The sequence below is a fragment of the Salvelinus alpinus genome, chromosome 8 (genome assembly GCF_045679555.1).
Source record: "Salvelinus alpinus chromosome 8, SLU_Salpinus.1, whole genome shotgun sequence".
Classification (NCBI taxonomy): Eukaryota; Metazoa; Chordata; class Actinopteri; order Salmoniformes; family Salmonidae; genus Salvelinus; species Salvelinus alpinus.
In genome coordinates this window covers 18516450-18536206 of record NC_092093.1, presented here as the reverse complement: position 1 = coordinate 18536206, position 19757 = coordinate 18516450, and the positions used below count along the sequence as shown (strand labels likewise).

At 42.0% G+C, this 19757-nt stretch overlaps 1 protein-coding gene across 3 annotated transcripts; it reads left to right on the top strand.

The window, feature by feature from the left end:
- The first annotated feature begins 15367 nt into the window (after positions 1–15367).
- LOC139582226 (uncharacterized) lies at positions 15368–19387 on the top strand. 3 transcript variants are annotated; one of them, XM_071412197.1, is made up of 6 exons: positions 15368–15518; positions 15849–16155; positions 16384–16713; positions 16819–17097; positions 18516–18644; positions 18957–19387. In XM_071412197.1, the coding sequence occupies exons 2-6, from the start codon at positions 16029–16031 to the stop codon at positions 18992–18994; spliced, it is 903 nt and encodes a 300-aa protein (XP_071268298.1). In that variant the 5' UTR covers positions 15368–15518; positions 15849–16028; the 3' UTR covers positions 18995–19387. The 3 variants fall into 3 exon arrangements, with proteins under 3 accessions (XP_071268298.1, XP_071268296.1, XP_071268297.1); XM_071412195.1 differs by having other exon boundaries at positions 15375–15518; positions 18954–19387; XM_071412196.1 differs by lacking the exon at positions 15368–15518 and having other exon boundaries at positions 15792–16155; positions 18954–19387.
- Positions 19388–19757: the final 370 nt, after the last annotated feature.

Here is a 19757-nt window from a genome sequence, read left to right as displayed (position 1 = left end):
ATGTGTGTGTGTGCAGCTAGACCGGCCAGCCAGGTAGAAAAATGGCAGAAAAAGGTAAAAAGATGGACATCAGAGTATTTTTCAGTACACCAAAACGCAAAGTAAGACCTCTAGTAGCCTAATATCTCAAAGACGAGTTGATAAAATGTTCATAAGAAAGAAGTGAAATGCTAATGGAATGTTTCACAATGATGTCATTAGGCAGAGCAGGCAACAGATGGCACACAGACAGCAGAGCTGGGGACAGATAGGCAGGGACAGACTGGCAGAGACAGGGAGTCTCAGGTAAGTTTGTTGAGTCTTTGTTTGGCAACATTATGAAAGGTTCTCAATTTTTTTGACTTGTAAAATAGGGACATAATTAGAAAATGCCATGGATACCCCCGCTCTCAACTTAAACTGATGACTAAACTAAGATTTGTTTATGGCAATGGTATTGCTGTTGTGATTAATTGTGTAGTTTTGGGTACCGGTAGTTAGGAGTACAGCAAACACCTTATTTCTTTTCTAGGAGACAGACTGAGTCAGTGAGGGTGGTGAAAGGGAAAGAGCCAGGGAGAGAGACTTCAGAGAACAATGTCACAGCCACGGCAGGACCAGGTGTCACCCTTGTTGCCAGCAGCACCAGTATAGGGGACAGTGGCACAGCATTGTCCAGTTACCTCAGTGATGGCACAAAACCATATCAGCCACACCCAAAAATTTTGAACCGCAAACTCTTGCCAACAGAGTGTTGACGTTTCAAGAGGCCCCAAAGCACAGAATGAAATTCTGAACATCATGGCCAATACAATCATTCGAGGCATTGCAGCTGAGATTAGGTCTCTTCCGATTGTACAATTTTCATTAATTGTTGATGGTACTCAAGATGTCTCTGGTGCTGAACAGGAGAGTGTCTTTTTGCATTATGTTGACCATGACCTTGTCTCTCACGAGGAGTTTATTGGGCTATACAGGGTGTCGGAGACAACAGGCGAGGGCATTGCGAAAGTGGCAACTGAAGTGTTGTTGAGGCTCAATTTGCCCATGTCTGGCTTACGTGGGCAGAGTTACGATGGTGCCTCAAACATGGCAGGAAAATACACAGGTGCACAGGCAATTGTGAGAAGGCAGCAGCCATTAGCCCTCTATGTCCATTGTGGAGCACACTGTGTAAATCTGATTACACAGGCTGGCTGCTCAGCCTCCCCACTGATCCGGGATTCCCTTTCTTGGGTCCATCAGTTAGGTGTCCTCTATGGCCAGTCAGGAAAGTTTAAGAGCATGTTTGAATCAATTGCCACGTCCAAAGAAACACATCTGCCCACCCGGAAACCCCTATGTCCAACAAGGTGGACTGTGCGGAATACTGCTATTAGAGCTGTGCTAGGGCAGTATGAGCGGGTACTAAGCAGCCTAGAGGAGAGTAGTTTTTAGTACATGACAGTACACTTACAAATTATTTATTTCATGTTATTTTATTTAAAATTGCATACTTTGTGCGACATACTTGTGCATAGCTGCTGTTTGAAGAGTTGAGACACTGACTGAAGGATATTTTGTTTGATTTATTTGGGTTTTTCATTGAAGTAGTTATTTTGCTTTTAGAACTGTACTTATTTTAAGCTTTTTGTTCTTGTAAAGATATTGTAGTAGACTCAGGCCAGTGGCACATTTAATGACTATATAAATGTATCAGAAAAAGTCAAATTAAAAGGTCAATTCAATACGGAGACTAACTTTGTGATGGTTCTCAATGGAGATTATTTTAGATGAGATCACACCATGTTCATTGTATTTATGAAAACTACACCCATACTACACCCGTACAGTACCATTGCTACCTACTGGCCTTTCTTGATATTGCTAGTTGTAAGTACGAATACCTGCATACATACTGGACTGGTAAGGAGCACTGCTATAACTATTATTAGTAGTAGTATTATAATGATTTAAACATTTGAACAAGTTGGTTAAACCCTTCAGTTAACTACTGTACCTATCAATTATTCAGTTGTAGGAATTATGGTTCCTCAATATACATTTAACATATTACAACGTAGGCTATGTGTTACAGCACTACTTTTGGTGTCCCCCTCAGGAATTGCTCTTGAGAAAATGTAATGTAATTGTCCCCTCCAAGGTTGATATCAGATTTTCGCCCCTGCACACATCAGAAGGGAGCCTGCTCTCCTAATGCTCATCTGTGATTACTTGTGTATGTGGTCCAGAGACCTGCAGAGCTGATACATGTAGTTGTGGATCCTGCTCTCTGGCATGGGGTACTGTCGGGTTAACCCAGGGGTCAGAGGTCAGGGGTTATGGTAGAAATGAAGCACAGTGTTACACCTCAGTCACCCATGATAAATCACCAGTTTACTGCTGATAGCATTTGAAGTTCCAACAAAGGTAAAGGCTGTGTTTCATTCCTGTGGGTTGTGAATGTTCCCTCCCTTTTGCCCTCTTTAACTCTGGTAGGATTGGATATGTGAAATATGGCTGAAAACTATGTGGAACAACTCCTTACGACCACCCGTCTGAGATCTATGAAGGGGAGTGAATAAGGGAAGAAGGAAAGGAAGAAAAAAATGGATTACAGGCAAAATCCGCATCGAGCTCAAGGCCAGAGCTGTCGCTTTCAAGGAGCGGGACACCAATCCGGACACTTATAAGAAATCCCGCTACGCCCTCAGACGAACCATCAAACAGGCAAAGCGTCCATACAGGATTAAGATTGAATCCTACTACACCGGCTCTGACGCTCGTCTGAAAACTATTACGGACTACGAAGGGAAACCCAGCTGTGAGCTGTCTAGTGACGCGAGCCTAGCAGACGAGCTAAATGCCTTTTATGCTCAGTTCGAGGCAAGCAACACTGAAGCATGCATAAGAGCACCAGAATTCCGGACAACTGTATGATAACAACTCTTGGTAGCCGATGTAAACAAGCCCTTTAAACAGGTCAACATTCACAAAGCCGCGGGGCCAGACATATTACCAGGACGTGTACTCAAAGCATGCGCTGACCATCTGGCAAGTGTCTTCACTGACATATTCAACCTCTCCTTGACTGAGTCTGTAATACTAACATGTTTCAAGCAGACCACCATAGTTCCTGTGACCAAGGAAGTGAAGGTAACTGCCTAAATGATTACCGCCCTGTAGCACTCACACCGGTAGCCATGAAGTGCTTTGAAAGGCTGGTCATGGCTCACATCAACAGCATCCTCCCGTATACCCTAGACCCACTCTAATTCAGATACTGCCCCACAGAACCGCAGATGACGCAATCTCAATCGCACTCCACACTGCCCTTTCCCACCTGGACAAAAGGAACACCTATATGAGAATGCTGTTCATTGACTACAGCTCAGTGTTCAACACCATAGTGCCCACAAAGCTCATCACTAAACTAAGGACCCTGGAACTAAACACCTCTCTCTGCAACTGGATCCTGGACTTCCTGACGGGCCCGCCCCCAGGTGGTAAGGGTAGGCAACAACACGTCTGCCATGCTGATCCTCAACACTGGAGCCACTCAGGGGTGTGTGCTTAGTCCTCTCCTGTACTCCCTGTTCACCTATGACAGAGTGGCCGAACACAACTCCAACAACATCATTAAGTTTGCTGACGACACATCAGTGGTAGGCCTGATCACCTCTACTAACCTGTACCCCCCCTTATTGAATCGTTACCGGTACCCCCAGGATATAGCCTCGTTATGGTTATTTTATTGTGTTACTTTTAGTATTTTTAACTTTAGTTTATTTGGTAAATCATTTCTTAACTCTTTCTTGCACTGCACTGTTGGTTAATTTCTCAATAGGGGGGGCGCTATTTTCACTTTGTAAAAAATCGTCCCCAAATTAAACTGCCTCGTACTCAATTCTTGCTCGTACAATATGCATATTATTATTACTATTGGATAGAAAACACTCTCTAGTTTCTAAAACCGTTTGAATTATATCTGTGAGTAAAACAGAACTCATTTTGCAGCAAACTTCCTGACAGGAAGTGAAAAATCTGAAATCGAGGCTATGTTCCAGGGCCATCCTATTAATTTGCCTGAAATCTATGGATCTACATGCACTGCATAAGCCTTCCACTAGATGCCACGAGGCAGTGAGAGGTGGAATGGGTGTCTAGCTTGATCTGAGGCCGAACAAGAGCTTTTGGAATGACGTGACCAGATATTTCATTGTCTTGGAAGGCGCGAGAAGGGACCGCAGATTGCGTTCTGAAAAGCTTTCGGTATAAACGTTAGATATCTCCGGCTCTGATTTTATTTGATATATGTGTTAAAAACATCATAAAGTAGTTATTTTAAACCGAGTTATATCAGTTTATTGCGATTTTCGGTATTTTCTTTTCTTTGCGTTATGTGGTGTTGGGCACGTTTGCGCCACATAGCTAGCTTTGGTTGCTAATTTGACAGGCGAAGAGGGCATTCTACAACCAAACAACGATTATTCTGGACAAAGGACAACTTGTACAACATTCTGATGGAAGCTCATCAAAAGTAGGAACCATTTATGATGTTATTTCGTATTTCTGTCAAATGTTTAGTCATATTTTCCGCCCTTATTTTGGGCGCTGTCTCGCTATAACGTAAGCTGTATGTCGTACTAAAGTTATTTAAAAAAATCTAACACAGCGGTTGCATTAAGAACTAGTGTATCTATCATTTGCTGTACAACATGTATTTTTTAGTAAAGTTTATGATGAGTTATTTGATTAGATTAGGTGACTCTCCAAGATTTCTCAGGACAATTTTGTGCATTTTGACTACGTATTCACATTGTAAAACCACGATTTGTACCGCTAAATATGCACATTTTTGAACAAAACATATATGTATTGTGTAATATGATGTTATAGGACTGTCATCTGATGAAGTTTGTCAAGGTTAGTGAATAATTTTATATCTTTTGCTGTTTTTTTCGCTATCGCTACCTTTGCGGTGAATGAATGCGGTTGTGTGGTTGGCTATTGTAATAAGCTAATATAATGCTATATTGTGTTTTCGCTGTAAAACACTTAAAAAATCTGAAATATTGGCTGGATTCACAAGATGTTTGTCTTTCATTTGCTGTACACCATGTATTTTTCATAAATGTTTTATGATGAGTATTTAGGTATTTCACGTTGCTCTCTGTAGTTATTCTAGCTGCTTTGGTGATATTTGTGATTGTAGTTGCAATGTAAAACTATGATTTATACCTGAAATATGCACATTTTTCGAACAAAACATATGCTATACAATAAATATGTTATCAGACTGTCATCTGATGAAGTTGTTTCTTGGTTAGTGACTAATTATATCTTTATTTGGTCGAATTTGTGATAGCTACCTATGCGGTAAAAAAATGATGAAAATATGCGGTTGAGTCTTTTGCTATCGTGGTTAGCTAATAGAAATACATATTGTGTTTTCGCTGTAAAACATTAAAAAAATCGGAAATGATGGCTGGATTCACAAGATGTGTATCTTTCATTTGGTGTCTTGGACTTCTGATTTCATGATATTTAGATGCTAGTATTTACTTGTGGCGCTATGCTAGGCTATGCTAGTCAGCTTTTTTACTGAAGAGGATGCTCCCGGATCCGGGATTGTGACCAAGTAGAAGTTAAAGGCTTGTAAGTAAGCATTTCACAGTAAAGTCTACACCTGTTGTATTCAGCATTTCACAGTAAAGTCTACACCTGTTGTATTCAGCATTTCACAGTAAGGTCTACACCTGTTGTATTCAGCATTTCACAGTAAGGTCTACACCTGTTGTATTCAGCATTTCACAGTAAAGTCTACACCTGTTGTATTCAGCATTTCACAGTAAGGTCTACACCTGTTGTATTCAGCATTTCACAGTAAGGTCTACACCTGTTGTATTCAGCATTTCACAGTAAAGTCTACACCTGTTGTATTCAGCATTTCACAGTAAGGTCTACACCTGTTGTATTCAGCATTTCACAGTAAGGTCTACACCTGTTGTATTCAGCATTTCACAGTAAGGTCTACACCTGTTGTATTCAGCATTTCACAGTAAGGTCTACACCTGTTGTATTCAGCATTTCACAGTAAAGTCTACACCTGTTGTATTCAGCATTTCACAGTAAGGTCTACACCTGTTGTATTCAGCATTTCACAGTAAGGTCTACACCTGTTGTATTCAGCATTTCACAGTAAGGTCTACACCTGTTGTATTCAGCATTTCACAGTAAGGTCTACACCTGTTGTATTCAGCATTTCACAGTAAGGTCTACACCTGTTGTATTCAGCATTTCACTGTAAGGTCTACACCTGTTGTATTTGGCGCATGTGACTACTAACGTTTGATTTGATTTGAATATTTATTTGTATTATTTAGAAAGCGTGAAATTACTAGCTATGTTATTTTTAGGGTGAAGTGTAATGACCTCTTTTTCTCTCTCTCTCTGCTCAGTCTCAGAAAAACAGAAGTGGTCTGAGCTGAAATAACCACTGAAGAAGGACCAGTTGCAGACATCGACATTCATATTCATTCTCATGTTTATATAGGTTCATGTTTGGTTTCAGTTACATTTACCTCTCTAACAATTGAAATTCCCTCTATTACCAAGGTGGGATATCAGCCTTTAGAAGAAGTATTTTGATAAAAAGGAGGACATCTTTAGTTTGTAAACACATAACAATTCACAAATATGTCATTTTTTATACATTTTCACTGCTAACACAGTTATGTGCTGCTTCTATAAGCTGGTATGAGGAATATACCCTGCTATTACAGGAACGTGATTGGATGTCCAGTCCAGTCCTTGACAGGTATAGAACATTTGGTACATATGCAGAAACATACAATGTGATGTTATACACAAACAGGTAGAATCTGCCTTAATATATGGACAGTGGGTCATCAAACATTGTACTAAAGAAATAGGAACAACACCAAATCACTGGTACTACCCAGCGGGTGCATGGTGCAGCTGTCCAAGGCCTGGTGATGGGACTCCTCTCTGGGCTGGAGGGACAAGACAGAACCTATAAATACCTTTATCAGAGTAGGGTAGAATATAACTGCTGCCCATACAGAGATGGAAATATGCCTTTACATCACCACAACTAAAATGTAATTCCACATTGTAAAAACAGTGAGCATTACTAACAATGATAGGCATAAGAACATGATTCAAACATAACATATCTGCACTTTGTCTATATTGAACTTCTGTCTGTCTCTGTACATGAACTCAAATCCAATAAAAAGCAGCTTCAGGAAAGGGAGGTCAGGGAGGAACGAGTTCTGGGATGGAGCCTGTGTTTTTGATCACTGACCTGCTTCTGTCACGGTGAGTGGCAGGTCCTAGATACGATGGCAGGGAGGCGTTCACGGTGGATCCTGGCAGTGCAGAAGGAGGACGTGGGGTAGGGACAGGCCCTGGTTACAATCAGTCTGGGTAATTATCGACAGTGCTAGATTAGTATATTAGTTATTAGTTAGTATTTAGTATAAGTATTGAGATAAACTTTTGTTATTGACCAAATACATATTTTCCACCATAATTTGCAAATAAATTCATTAAAAATCCTACAATGTGATTTTCTGGATATTTTTTTCTCATTTTGTCTGTCATGGTTGAAGTGTACCTATGATGAAAATTACAGGCCTCTCTCATCTTTTTAAGTGGGAGAACTTGCACAATTGGTGGCTGACTAAATACTTTTTTGCCCACTGTACATGTTCGGTTGCAGTTACATTCACCTCTCTAACAATTGAAATCCCCTCCATTACCAAGGTGGGATATCAGCCTTTAGAGGAAATGGTTTGCATATTTAGTTTGTAAACGCATAACCATTGTCCCGATGTGAGCTACTGGTTGAAGGCAAGTCAGGTGCAGGAGAGCAGAGATGGGTGATAATAGGCACACTTTATTCATACCCAATGAAAACAGCAAATAACGGCCAAAGTACACGAACGGTACAAATAAACAAAACACAAGGGCCAAACACAGACCCGGCGCAAACCAGCCTGATGCGAACTATACGTAACAAACAAACAATTCCACACAAGAACATGGGGGGAACAGAGGAATATATATACACAATGTAATTAGGGAATGTAAGCCAGGTGTGCGGGGAACAAGACAAAACAAATGGAACAATGAAAAATGGAACGGCGATGGCTAGAAGGCCGGTGAAGTCGACCGCCGAACGTCGCCCGAACAAGGAGAGGAGTCGACTTTGGTGGAAGTCGTGACAACCATTCTCAGATCTATCTTTTATAGACCTTGTAGCTACAAACACAGTTGTGCTGCTTCTATAAGCTGGTATAGGAATATTTATTTTATTTAACCTTTATTTAACTAGGCAAGTCAGTTAGGAATAAATTCTTATTTACAATGACGGCCTACCAAAAGGCAGAAGACCTCCTGTGCGGACGGGCTGGGATGAAAAAATGAAGAAATAAATATAAGTAATAAATATATAAGTAATAAATATATAAGTAATAAATATATAAGGACAAAACACTCATCACGACAACAGACAACACTACATAAAGAGAGACCCTAAGACAACAACATAGCAAGGCAGCAACATATGACAAGACGGCATGGTAGCAACACAACATGACAACATGGTAGCAACACAACATGACAACATGGTAGCAACACAACATGACAACATGGTAGCAACACAACATGACAACATGGTAGCAACACAACATGACAACATGGTAGCAACACAACATGACAACATGGTAGCAACACAACATGACAACATGGTAGCAACACAACATGACAACATGGTAGCAACACAACATGACAACATGGTAGCAACACAACATGACAACATGGTGGCAACACAACATGACAACATGGTAGCAACACAACATGACAACATGGTAGCAACACAACATGACAACATGGTAGCAACACAACATGACAACATGGTAGCAACACAACATGACAACATGGTAGCAACACAACATGACAACATGGTAGCAACACAACATGACAACATGGTGGCAACACAACATGACAACATGGTGGCAAAACAACATTGTGGCAAAACAACATGACAACATGGTAGCAACACAACATGACAACATGGTAGCAACACAACATGACAACAAGGTGGTAAAACAACATGGTAACAACACAACATGACAACATGGTGGCAAAACAACATGGTAGCAACACAACATGACAACATGGTAGCAACACAACATGACAACATGGTGGTAAAACAACATGGTAGCAACACAACATGACAACATGGTGGCAACACAACATGACAACATGGTGGTAAAACAACATGGTAGCAACACAACATGACAACATGGTGGCAAAACAACATGGTAGCAACACAACATGACAACATGGTGGCAACACAACATGACAACATTGTAGCAACACAACATGACAACATGGTGGCAACACAACATGACAACATGGTGGCAACACAACATGACAACATGGTGGCAACACAACATGACAACATTGTAGCAACACATGACAACATGGTAGCAGCACAACATGACGACATGGTAGCAACACAACATGACAACATGGTAGCAACACAACATGACAACATGGTAGCAACACAACATGACAACATGGTGGCAAAACAACATGGTAGCAACACAACATGACAACATGGTAGCAACACAACATGACAACATGGTAGCAACACAACATGACAACATGGTAGCAACACAACATGACAACATGGTAGCAACACAACATGGTAGCAACACAACATGACAACATGGTGGCAACACAACATGACAACATGGTAGCAACACAACATGGTAGCAACACAACATGACAACATGGTGGCAAAACAACATGACAACATGGTAGCAACACAACATGACAACATGGTAGCAACACAACATGACAACATGGTGGCACAACATGGTAGCAACACAACATGACAACATGGTAGCAACACAACATGACAACATGGTAGCAACACAACATGGTAGCAGCACAAAACATGGTATAAGCATTTTTGTGCACAGACAACAGCACAAAGGGCAAGAAGGTAAAGACAACAATACATCACGCAAAGCAGCCACAACTGTCAATAACAAATATGTTTTATGAGCAAAGCTAAAATATGTTGCTATTGTGCTTTATGTACACACTACCTTATCCATCTAGTAATCATCATTAAAAACACATCTCAGTGGCCTGTGAGATCCAGCGGCTCACTTCACATGTACAGCCTGGACTACCGGAGTCACACTCTCCTCTCTCCTCCTCTCCTCTACTCTCTCTACTCTCCTCTCCTCTCTCTACTCTCCTCTCCTCTCCTCTACTCTCCTCTCTCCTCTACTGTCCTCTCTCCTCTGCTCTCCTCTCTCCTTTGCTCTCCTCTCTCCTTTGCTCTCCTCTACTCTCCTCTACTCTCCTCTTTCCTCTTCTCTTCTCTTTTCACCACTCTCCTCTACTCTCCTCTACTCTCCTCTCTCCTCTTCTCTTTTCACCACTCTCCTCTACTCTCCTCTACTATCCTCTCTCCTCTCCCCTCAATTCTCCTCTATTCTCCTCTATTCTCCTCTTCTTTCCTCTCTTCTCTGCTTTCCTCTCTCCTCTTCTCTGCTTTCCTCTCTCTACTCTCCGCTACTCTCCACAACTCTTCTCTTCTCTCCTCTCTATTCCCCTCTCCCCTCAACTCTCCTCTCCTCTGCTTTCCTCTACCCTCCTCCTCTTTCCTCTACTGTCCTCTCTCCTCTGCTCTCTCTCTCCTCTGCTCTCCTCTCCTCTCCTCTCCTCTCTCCTCTACACTCCTCTCTCCTCTACACTCCTCTCTCCTCTACTCTTGTATCTCCTCTACTCTTGTATCTCCTCTCTCCTCTCCTCGCCCCTCAATTCTCCTCTTCTTTCCTCTCTTCTCTGCTTTCCTCTCTCCTCTTCTCTGCTTTCCTCTCTCTACTCTCCGCTACTCTCCACAACTCTCCTCTCTTCTCTTCTCCTCTCCTCTCTATTCCCCTCTCCCCTCAACTCTACCCTCCTCCTCTTTCCTCTACTGTCCTCTGCTCTCCTCTCTCCTCTGCTCTCCTCTCTCCTTTGCTCTCCTCGCCTCTCCTCTTCTATCTCCTCTCTCCTTCGCTCTCCTCTCTCCTTCGCTCTCCTCTCTCCTCTTTTATCTCCTCCTCTAATCTACTCTCCTCTCTCCTCTACTCTTGTAGTAGTAACATAAGACACATGGATAACATATAAAGACATAAGACAGCTGAACATTAAAGTAACGAACCACATGTTCACGTTGATCATGAGACTGTGGTAATGGAGATATACTAAGGGACGTTCTGGCCCTCTTATTTTCTCCATTGTGCTGACAGACTGACCAGACACATGGGCACCTAAAACAATTGGACACACTAGACTTATAGTCTACACATTCCACTAAAAGCACACACACCAGAGAAATATGCCTAAGGCAACTGGACACTAATGATAAGAAGAGACATAGAGTCTGCCAATTCCAATAAGGACATACCAGAGAACATGCTGGGGCATGGAGTTAAATACAGGGCTAAGTCATAGGCCTATAGGATAGATGGACATATATTATTTTTAAGACAAGCATGGGTCTGGCCACTATTATAATCTAACTGAAAGCAGATATGGGCGTTATTGGGCGTGAACAAGTAAGAAGCCTGAACTAAAAAGATAATGATGGCAGGAAGAATCAGGGGAAGTATGCTTATTTGCATATGGGGTGGACCCATATGCTATTTGTGTATAAATGTTGTAGCCGGGGCTGGGAAGCGGTGTGTGTCCCAGGGGACATTCCAGTTGGCTATACAATTGTAATAAAAAGCATGTTTGATTTTACAAGTTCTTGAAAGCTTTATATTTGAACTGATTTTCCACGACACTCTCCTCTCTCCTCAACTCTCCACTCTCTACTCTCCTCTCTCCTCAACTCTCCCCTCTCTACTCTTCTCTCTCCTCTACTCTCCTCTACTCTACTCTCCTCTCTCCTCATCTCTCTCTTCAACTCTCCTCTTCTCTCCTCTCCTCTCCTCTCTCCTCTCCTCTTCTCTCCGCTTCTTTCCTGTCTCCTCTACTCTCCTCTCTCCTCTGCTCTCCTCTCTCAACTCTCCACTCCTCTCCTCTCCTCTCCTCTCCTCTCCTCTCTACTCTCCTCTCTACTCTCCTCTCTACTCTCCTCTCTACTCTCTACTCTCCTCTCCTCTCTACTCTCCTCTGCTCTCTACTCTCCTCTGCTCTCTACTCTCCTCTGCTCTCTACTCTCTCCTCTATTCTCCTCCTCTCCTCTCCACTCTCCTATACTCTCCTCTGCTCTCTACTCTCTCCTCTCCTCTCTCCTCTCCTCTATTCTCCTCCTCTCCTCTCCTCTATTCTCCTCCTCTCCTCTCCACTCTCCTATACTCTCCTCTGCTCTCTACTCTCTCCTCTACTCTCCCCTCTCCTCTCTCTCCTCTCCTCTATTCTCCTCCTCTCCTCTCCTCTATTCTCCTCCTCTCCTCTCCTCTATTCTCCTCCTCTCCTCTCCACTCTCCTATACTCTCCTCTGCTCTCTACTCTCTCCTCTACTCTACTCTCCCCTCTCCTCTCTCCTCTCCTCTATTCTCCTCTTTCCTCTCTCCTTTCCTCTCTCATACTCTCCTCTCTCCCCTCTTTTCCTCTCCTCTCTCCTCTCTCCTTCTCTATTTCTCTCTCTGCTCAGCAACAGAAAAACAGAAGTGTTCTGAGCTGAAATAACCACAAAGAGAACCAGTTGCAGACATACATACAGTGGGGCAAAAAAAGTATTTAGTCATCCACCAATTGTGCAAGTTCTCCCACTTAAATAGATGAGAGAGGCCTGTAATTTTCATCATAGGTGCACTTCAACAGACAAAATTAGAAAAGAACACCCAGAAAATCACATTGTAGGATTTTTAATGAATTTATTTGCAAATTATGGTTGAAAAGGGGACTGGTGGTGGTACAGCTTGTTACATTGAACTCAGATCATACTGTCTCTGTGTCGGGGTTAGACACTAGTTCAGAGGACTGGTGGTGGTACAGCTTGTTACATTGAACTCAGATCATACTGTCTCTGTGTCGGGGTTAGACACTTGTTCAGAGGACTGGTGGTGGTGCAGCTTGTTACATTGAACTCAGATCATACTGTCTCTGTGTCGGTGTTAGACACTTGTTCAGAGGACAGGTGGTACAGCTTGTTACATTGAACTCAGATCATACTGTCTCTGTGTCTGGGTTAGACACTAGTTCAGAGGACTGGTGGTGGTGCAGCTTGTTACATTGAACTCAGATCATACTGTCTCTGTGTCGGGGTTAGACACTTGTTCAGAGGACTGGTGGTGGTACAGCTTGTTACATTGAACTCAGATCATACTGTCTCTGTGTTGGGGTTAGACACTAGTTCAGAGGACTGGTGGTGGTACAGCTTGTTACATTGAACTCAGATCATACTGTCTCTGTGTCGGGGTTAGACACTTGTTCAGAGGACTGGTGGTGCAGCTTGTTACATTGAACTCAGATCATACTGTCTCTGTGTCGGGGTTAGACACTTGTTCAGAGGACTGGTGGTGGTACAGCTTGTTACATTGAACTCAGATCATACTGTCTCTGTGTCGGGGTTAGACACTTGTTCAGAGGACTGGTGGTGGTACAGCTTGTTACATTGAACTCAGATCATACTGTCTCTGTGTCGGGGTTAGACACTTGTTCAGAGGACTGGTGGTGGTACAGCTTGTTACATTGAACTCAGATCATACTGTCTCTGTGTCGGGGTTAGACACTAGTTCAGAGGACTGGTGGTGGTACAGGAGCACTCTGAAGGTCTTGGGAGGAAGTTGTAGGAAGTGCCAATGATGTGGCAGCAGCGTCTCTGAATGACTTCCAATCCTGGAGAGACAAGAGACTTGATTCCACTGATATGTCATGTTGACGTGTTGACTATGTCACTTGACATATTTCCGTCCTGTAAACTATTTATATAGTTAGGGGAGGGTGTGGTGTGCCTGGTTGTCCTTGTCTCATCTCAATCTAGCTACTCCTGTGGCGAGCCGGGAGCAATGCACGCTGACAAGGTCGCCATGTGCACAGTGATTCCTCAGACACATTGGTGCACATTGTGTCAAGAAGCAGTGCTTCTTGGTAGGGTTGTGTTTAGTTGTATGTTTGAGTAGGCTAGTGTAGCTCTACTCAATCACCTGGCTCAAAAAGAGGGATGCTATGTTAGCTAGCAGGCTATGGCGGTCCAACTTTTCCAAGTCAAGGTAATCTTTTTATTTTATTAATTTATTGCCACTGGGGCCAGCTTGCTAACTGTACACTCTACTGCATTATTGTAGAGGGTTTATTAACGCGTTAGTTCTAGTAGCTATATTGACTGACCTTAGCTAATATAATGACAATGATGTAGGCTGTGTGTAGCGGTTAGCGGTTATGATATGAAGGTTTGGCTTGGAAGGGTTTAGTCGCCTGGTCACAGACAGCTGATGTGTTCTGCACTGGATCCCACAAATGAAAGGAAAAGGTGAGAGGAGGAGAGTGTTGATGTGAGAAGGAATTAACAAGCAAAGTGATCATGCTGTTTGTTTATGGCTACGAGGAAATTGACCTGTATTTGCATGTGATTAGGGGTTTATTCATTCTAGTATCATGTAGTAGCCTAAACGTATCAATGTTACACTGAGCTGGGTGACTGGAATATGAATGACAGTCATCCAAGTAAACGGCACCGATCGCCACTTGAATATGAGCACATTAATGCCATATCCCTGCATCACTAATACAGACTCTCATACATGTGAAGAAGGCCTTCAACTGCTGGTGAGCTGGAGGATTCTCACCAAGGTGTCAGAAACTAGATAAAAACATGACCACGTTGAGGAAGTGATGCTCTAGTGGTGAGTAGAGATGCTGCTGTACGGTGAGAAACTCATAGTGCTGAGACACTCTGACAGAGGAGAAACTTGTAGTGCTGAGACACTCTGACAGAGGAGAAACTTGTAGCGCTGAGACACACTGACAGGGGAGAAACTTGTAGTGCTGAGACACTCTGACAGAGGAGAAACTTGTAGTGCTGAGACACTCTGACAGAGGAGAAACTTGTAGTGCTGAGACACTCTGACAGAGGAGAAACTTGTAGTGCTGAGACACTCTGACAGAGGAGAAACTCATAGCGCTGAGACACTCTGACAGAGGAGAAACTTGTAGTGCTGAGACACTCTGACAGAGGAGAAACTTGTAGTGCTGAGACACTCTGACAGAGGAGAAACTTGTAGTGCTGAGACACTCTGACAGAGGAGAAACTTGTAGTGCTGAGACACTCTGACAGAGGAGAAACTTGTAGTGCTGAGACACTCTGACAGAGGAGAAACTTGTAGTGCTGAGACACTCTGACAGAGGAGAAACTTGTAGTGCTGAGACACTCTGACAGAGGAGAAACTTGTAGTGCTGAGACACTCTGACAGAGGAGAAACAGAAACAGAGGAGAGAAAGAGAGAGGATCATGGCTGACGTCCATCATTCATTTTGGGGACTGCTCGTGACCGTTTTGTACCTGCTAACAGGTAAGACAGAGGAGAGAGAGTAAGAATATGTCATTAGAGATCATAAAACACATTTATTTCACACGGCCAAACTAGTTCAGTTTACATTTTACTAATATAATGATGACATTTCTGTTGTGTATCTGTTTACTCTTATCTTCACTATTGTATAATAAACAGTATATTACACTATTATTCACACTGAAGAATATCAATAAGAATACCTATGAAATATAATGTAATCAGTATTACCAGTTAATAATTATCTGATGTCATACTCCTTCCAGGTGTCAGTGGAGAAACTATGTTCTCCAGAGTGAAAATAATGACCTGATATTATGTTCTTGTCAGGTGTCAGTGGAGAAACTGTCCCCCACATCACCACAAGGAAATTACGCTATGGTGATAGAGAAACTTCCCTCTTGGCACACACTGGATGAATCAACATTGTTTCCACAATATTTCAACAAAATTGCGTTGAACCAATGTGGAATAGACATTGAATTGACGTATGTGCCCAGTGAGTAGTGTATGGTGAGAAACTTGTTGTGCAGAGACACTCTGACAGAGAGAGAAGCAAAGGAGAGAGTGAGGGAGAGGACAATGGTTAAAATGGCTGTTTTGGGACTGCATGGGTCCCTTTTATATCTGCTAACAGGTGAGACCAGTGCGATATTTAGAGAATAACATGCAAACTATCCATCTCAGAAAACAATATATATATATTCATATTGTAGAATTTCTTTGGTTGAGTAAACATTTTTGTTGTGACATTCGGTGGATATGGTGACTCCATTTATGTGAAAACCTTTTAAGTATATTAATGGTCGCCATCTCTATTCTAATCTGTATTCAAAATAATGACCTGATATCATGTTCTTGTCAGGTGTCAGTGGAGAAACTCTCTCTATGTTCTCCAGAGAGGGAGATGATGTCAGTCTGCCGTGTAACAATGTGGTTTATCCAGACTGTTCCTCAACTACATGGCTCTGCAACAGAGATGTATCTACTGGTACTATTGGAGAAGTTGCATTTGGGAAGATCAAAGTTGAGAAGACAGAGAGAGCAGACAGACTGAGTGTGGGGTCTGACTGTTCTCTACGTGTTAGTGATGTCAGAGCTGAGGATGCTGGACTCTACACTTGTCAACAGTACCTTACAGAGACTGGACCACCACATGGAGAGGGTGCTCCTGTTCATCTGTCTGTTCTAACTAGTGAGTATTACTTTTTAAATGTCACTGTGTACAAGTGTGTTGTTAATTATCATATGCTATGTGAAAACAGCCAACAAGTACTGTATACCTTTGTCTCTTTCTCAGTCTCCTCTACCCCACCAGTGACAGATCTGAAGTCTAATGTAGATATGACGTTACGGTGTTCTCTGCTCACCTATGAGGGACATGGAAGGTACAACTCAGGAGTTAGTCTCAGCTGGGTGCCTGAAACAGGTACTAATGTCCAGGTCACACAGCGTTCTCCCTGTGACATCACTCTGACTGTGACACTCCAGAGGGAGGACAACAACAGGAAGTGGACGTGCACGCTGACTGAAGAGGGAAACGTGAAGATCTCCACTGACTTCACCTCCACATTCTCAGGTATGTGTTCTTGTTATGCTCCTAGAATATGAATAAGTTCACAAGATCTGTGATGATATTAAAGTTGAATATCAAACCTGATTCATTCTCCTGATATAATATTAGTGATTAATGATTCATTTGATATGAAACCTACTGCTGTGTCTGATGATGATGATGATGATGATGATGATGGGTTATTTAAATACACTTAAAGAGGATGTTCTTCTCCTACTGAATTAGATATTAAAGACAAGACCACTGATAGTGATGATGTCATCTCTAGTGTCCCAGGTTAAATAGTCCCATCTGTATGATGTGTGAACTGGGTCCTGGGTACTGGGTTTTCCCATGCTGTGTCAGGGTTTGAGACTGGGTCCAGAAAGACACTTGATTTGATGTTTCCAGACAGTTCTGATGTAACTACTCTAATTCCCATCAAGACAACCAGCAGTACTCCACAACAGTATAAGACTGGTCATGTAAAAACAGCCCCAAACATATTGATAGGAAGTACTGCTTGTCTAGTGCTCTAGAGAATGGAGTAGAGAAAGATGTAACAGATTGCAGTAAACAACTCTATAGGCAACACAGAGTCAGTGGATCCATACTGTACTGTGATGTCACCATTATTCACCAATGACAAGTGGTCACTCTGTGTTCCACTACTGTAGGACGACCCACACCCCAAAGAGACATTTCTCTCTCTCTCTCTCGTGAAACCGTTACTTTTATTTAGAATTCCAATCTCATGACAACTATTTCATCTTAGTCAGCTAAACGACTAATAATTGTTGCACATGGTTCAACCAGATTATCTTGCATATTACTTTTTATCATGTGGAGTCAGATATACATTTTAATAGGCTAATTTCATGGTCTAATTACAAGTTGCGTGTGATGTATATATAATATACTGTATATACACTATTCAAATATGTCTGTCCACCACACTACTATCCAGGAAGTACAGCCTTGTCAACCCCATCTTCTGCTGGTATTGTATTTAATACTGTTTCCCTTCTCAGTTCTATGGTAGACAGTATGAGTGGTACAGCATGGGGCCAAAGTCAGATGTACTACCTTGGTCAACACAAAGCATGCATTTGTACATGAAACTAAACTTTCATGTTCCATTTTATAACTTGGCTGTGGTGCCGTTCACACTTCTCTCTTCCTGTATGAATTTCTGCTTCTCTGTGATGCCAAATACCAACACTCCAGGTTTAAGGTGTTATATAACCTTTCAATTATTTAGTGGATGGTGTGAACAATCATAATCCATTACACACAAATTAAAATGCTGAATTAGATCTTTGTTGTTCAGACAGAGACAAAGTTGTAGAGGGGTTTGGCTGATGGATATTGGTCTTCAAACTTTACTTTAAATCAATCTAAATGATTGACTGTGTTTAATCACTGTCTGTCTCATTGTCCAGGTACCAGTAATGTTGTTAAGTTGCCCATCAGTCACATCATGCTCTTTGTGACACTGACCATCATGGCTGCCATGGTCACTATTCACACAAGGAGGAACCGCCCACCCAAGGCTCTGCCCCCACAAGCAGGTGAGAGTCACAGGCATTGGTCCAGTTCCATTTAGGTTCCTAACTCCTCCCACAACATCAGAGTTCACAGATCTGATAGGACTGTATAGACCTAAACATTATGAATGGTTCCATCAATCTATAGAACACATGGAACAAACAACACATTACATTCACATTCTGATCTTCAGATGTGTGAACTGAAACGGAATCAGGTCATAAATAGTCATTGAATATTCTCATCTTGTTCCTCTAATCCTATTAACTAGTTCATCTTTATGGTCTGCTATAGAATGAATGGTGAGACATGTTGTTTTGTTCTCTGTATAGAAGAAGCCTCTGGTATTGAGGTCCATGTCCTGGAGGAATGACCCCTTGTTCCTCTTCTCCCTGTGCTGGACTAAGACTTTCAAACTGTCTGGAGCTTTATTGATTCAGTAACAGAGGACAGTATAAATGTTTTTAATGTTGATGTTTATATATTTTAGTGCATAGTGTGGAAGATGTATTAATTCGTAGTTGTGTTAGTATAGTATCTTTTTATACACCTTTATGTAGTAGGGATTCAAATATCAGTAAACCTTGGCTGATGTGTTGAATTTTTTCTGTCCATTGTTAATGACATCAGCATGGAGAAATTCCTAGGTATTGTTTAATTAATCATTTGTGTCCTAAGCAGACTTAAAATGAGCACAATGCTTCTTCTAAAATGTATATTACTAAAACTGTTTTTAAATAAACTAATAAAAATACAGTATTTCAAACTGCTACAGGTGTTTTTCAGGCTACCCTTCCACAATGTCAGGTAAAGCTTGAATACATTGACCTTATTTCATTTACAACCTTCTTCTAGTCAGCAGCAAAGATAGATTTGTCTGTCCTTTTTCTCAAAGCCTACTCAGAATTTCTATGACAAAATAAAGAATTTTAAGCACTTGAAGGCCTTGCAATAATCACCACACTGGCATGCTTACCATAGCCACCAGTTCTTCCCGTTGACATTGCAAATGACTTTAGCCTACGTTGCAAATGACTTTAGCCTACGTTGCAAATGACTTTCGCCTAGTCACAGACAACTCCATGTATCACCTTTACCTGCAGCAGAGTTTCTTGCCAGGCGTAGTGGTGCTGCCT

What these genes read in the sequence shown, in the direction of transcription:
- LOC139582226 (XM_071412195.1), top strand. Translation starts at nt 16,029, where the DNA reads ATGGTGAGAAACTTGTTGTGCAGAGACACTCTGACAGAGAGAGAAGCA. An exon ending in CCTTTTATATCTGCTAACAG is followed by an intron (nt 16,156 to 16,383) that starts GTGAGACCAGTG and finishes TGTTCTTGTCAG; the next exon opens with GTGTCAGTGGAGAAACTCTC. An exon ending in GGCTCTGCCCCCACAAGCAG is followed by an intron (nt 18,645 to 18,953) that starts GTGAGAGTCACA and finishes TTCTCTGTATAG; the next exon opens with AAGAAGCCTCTGGTATTGAG.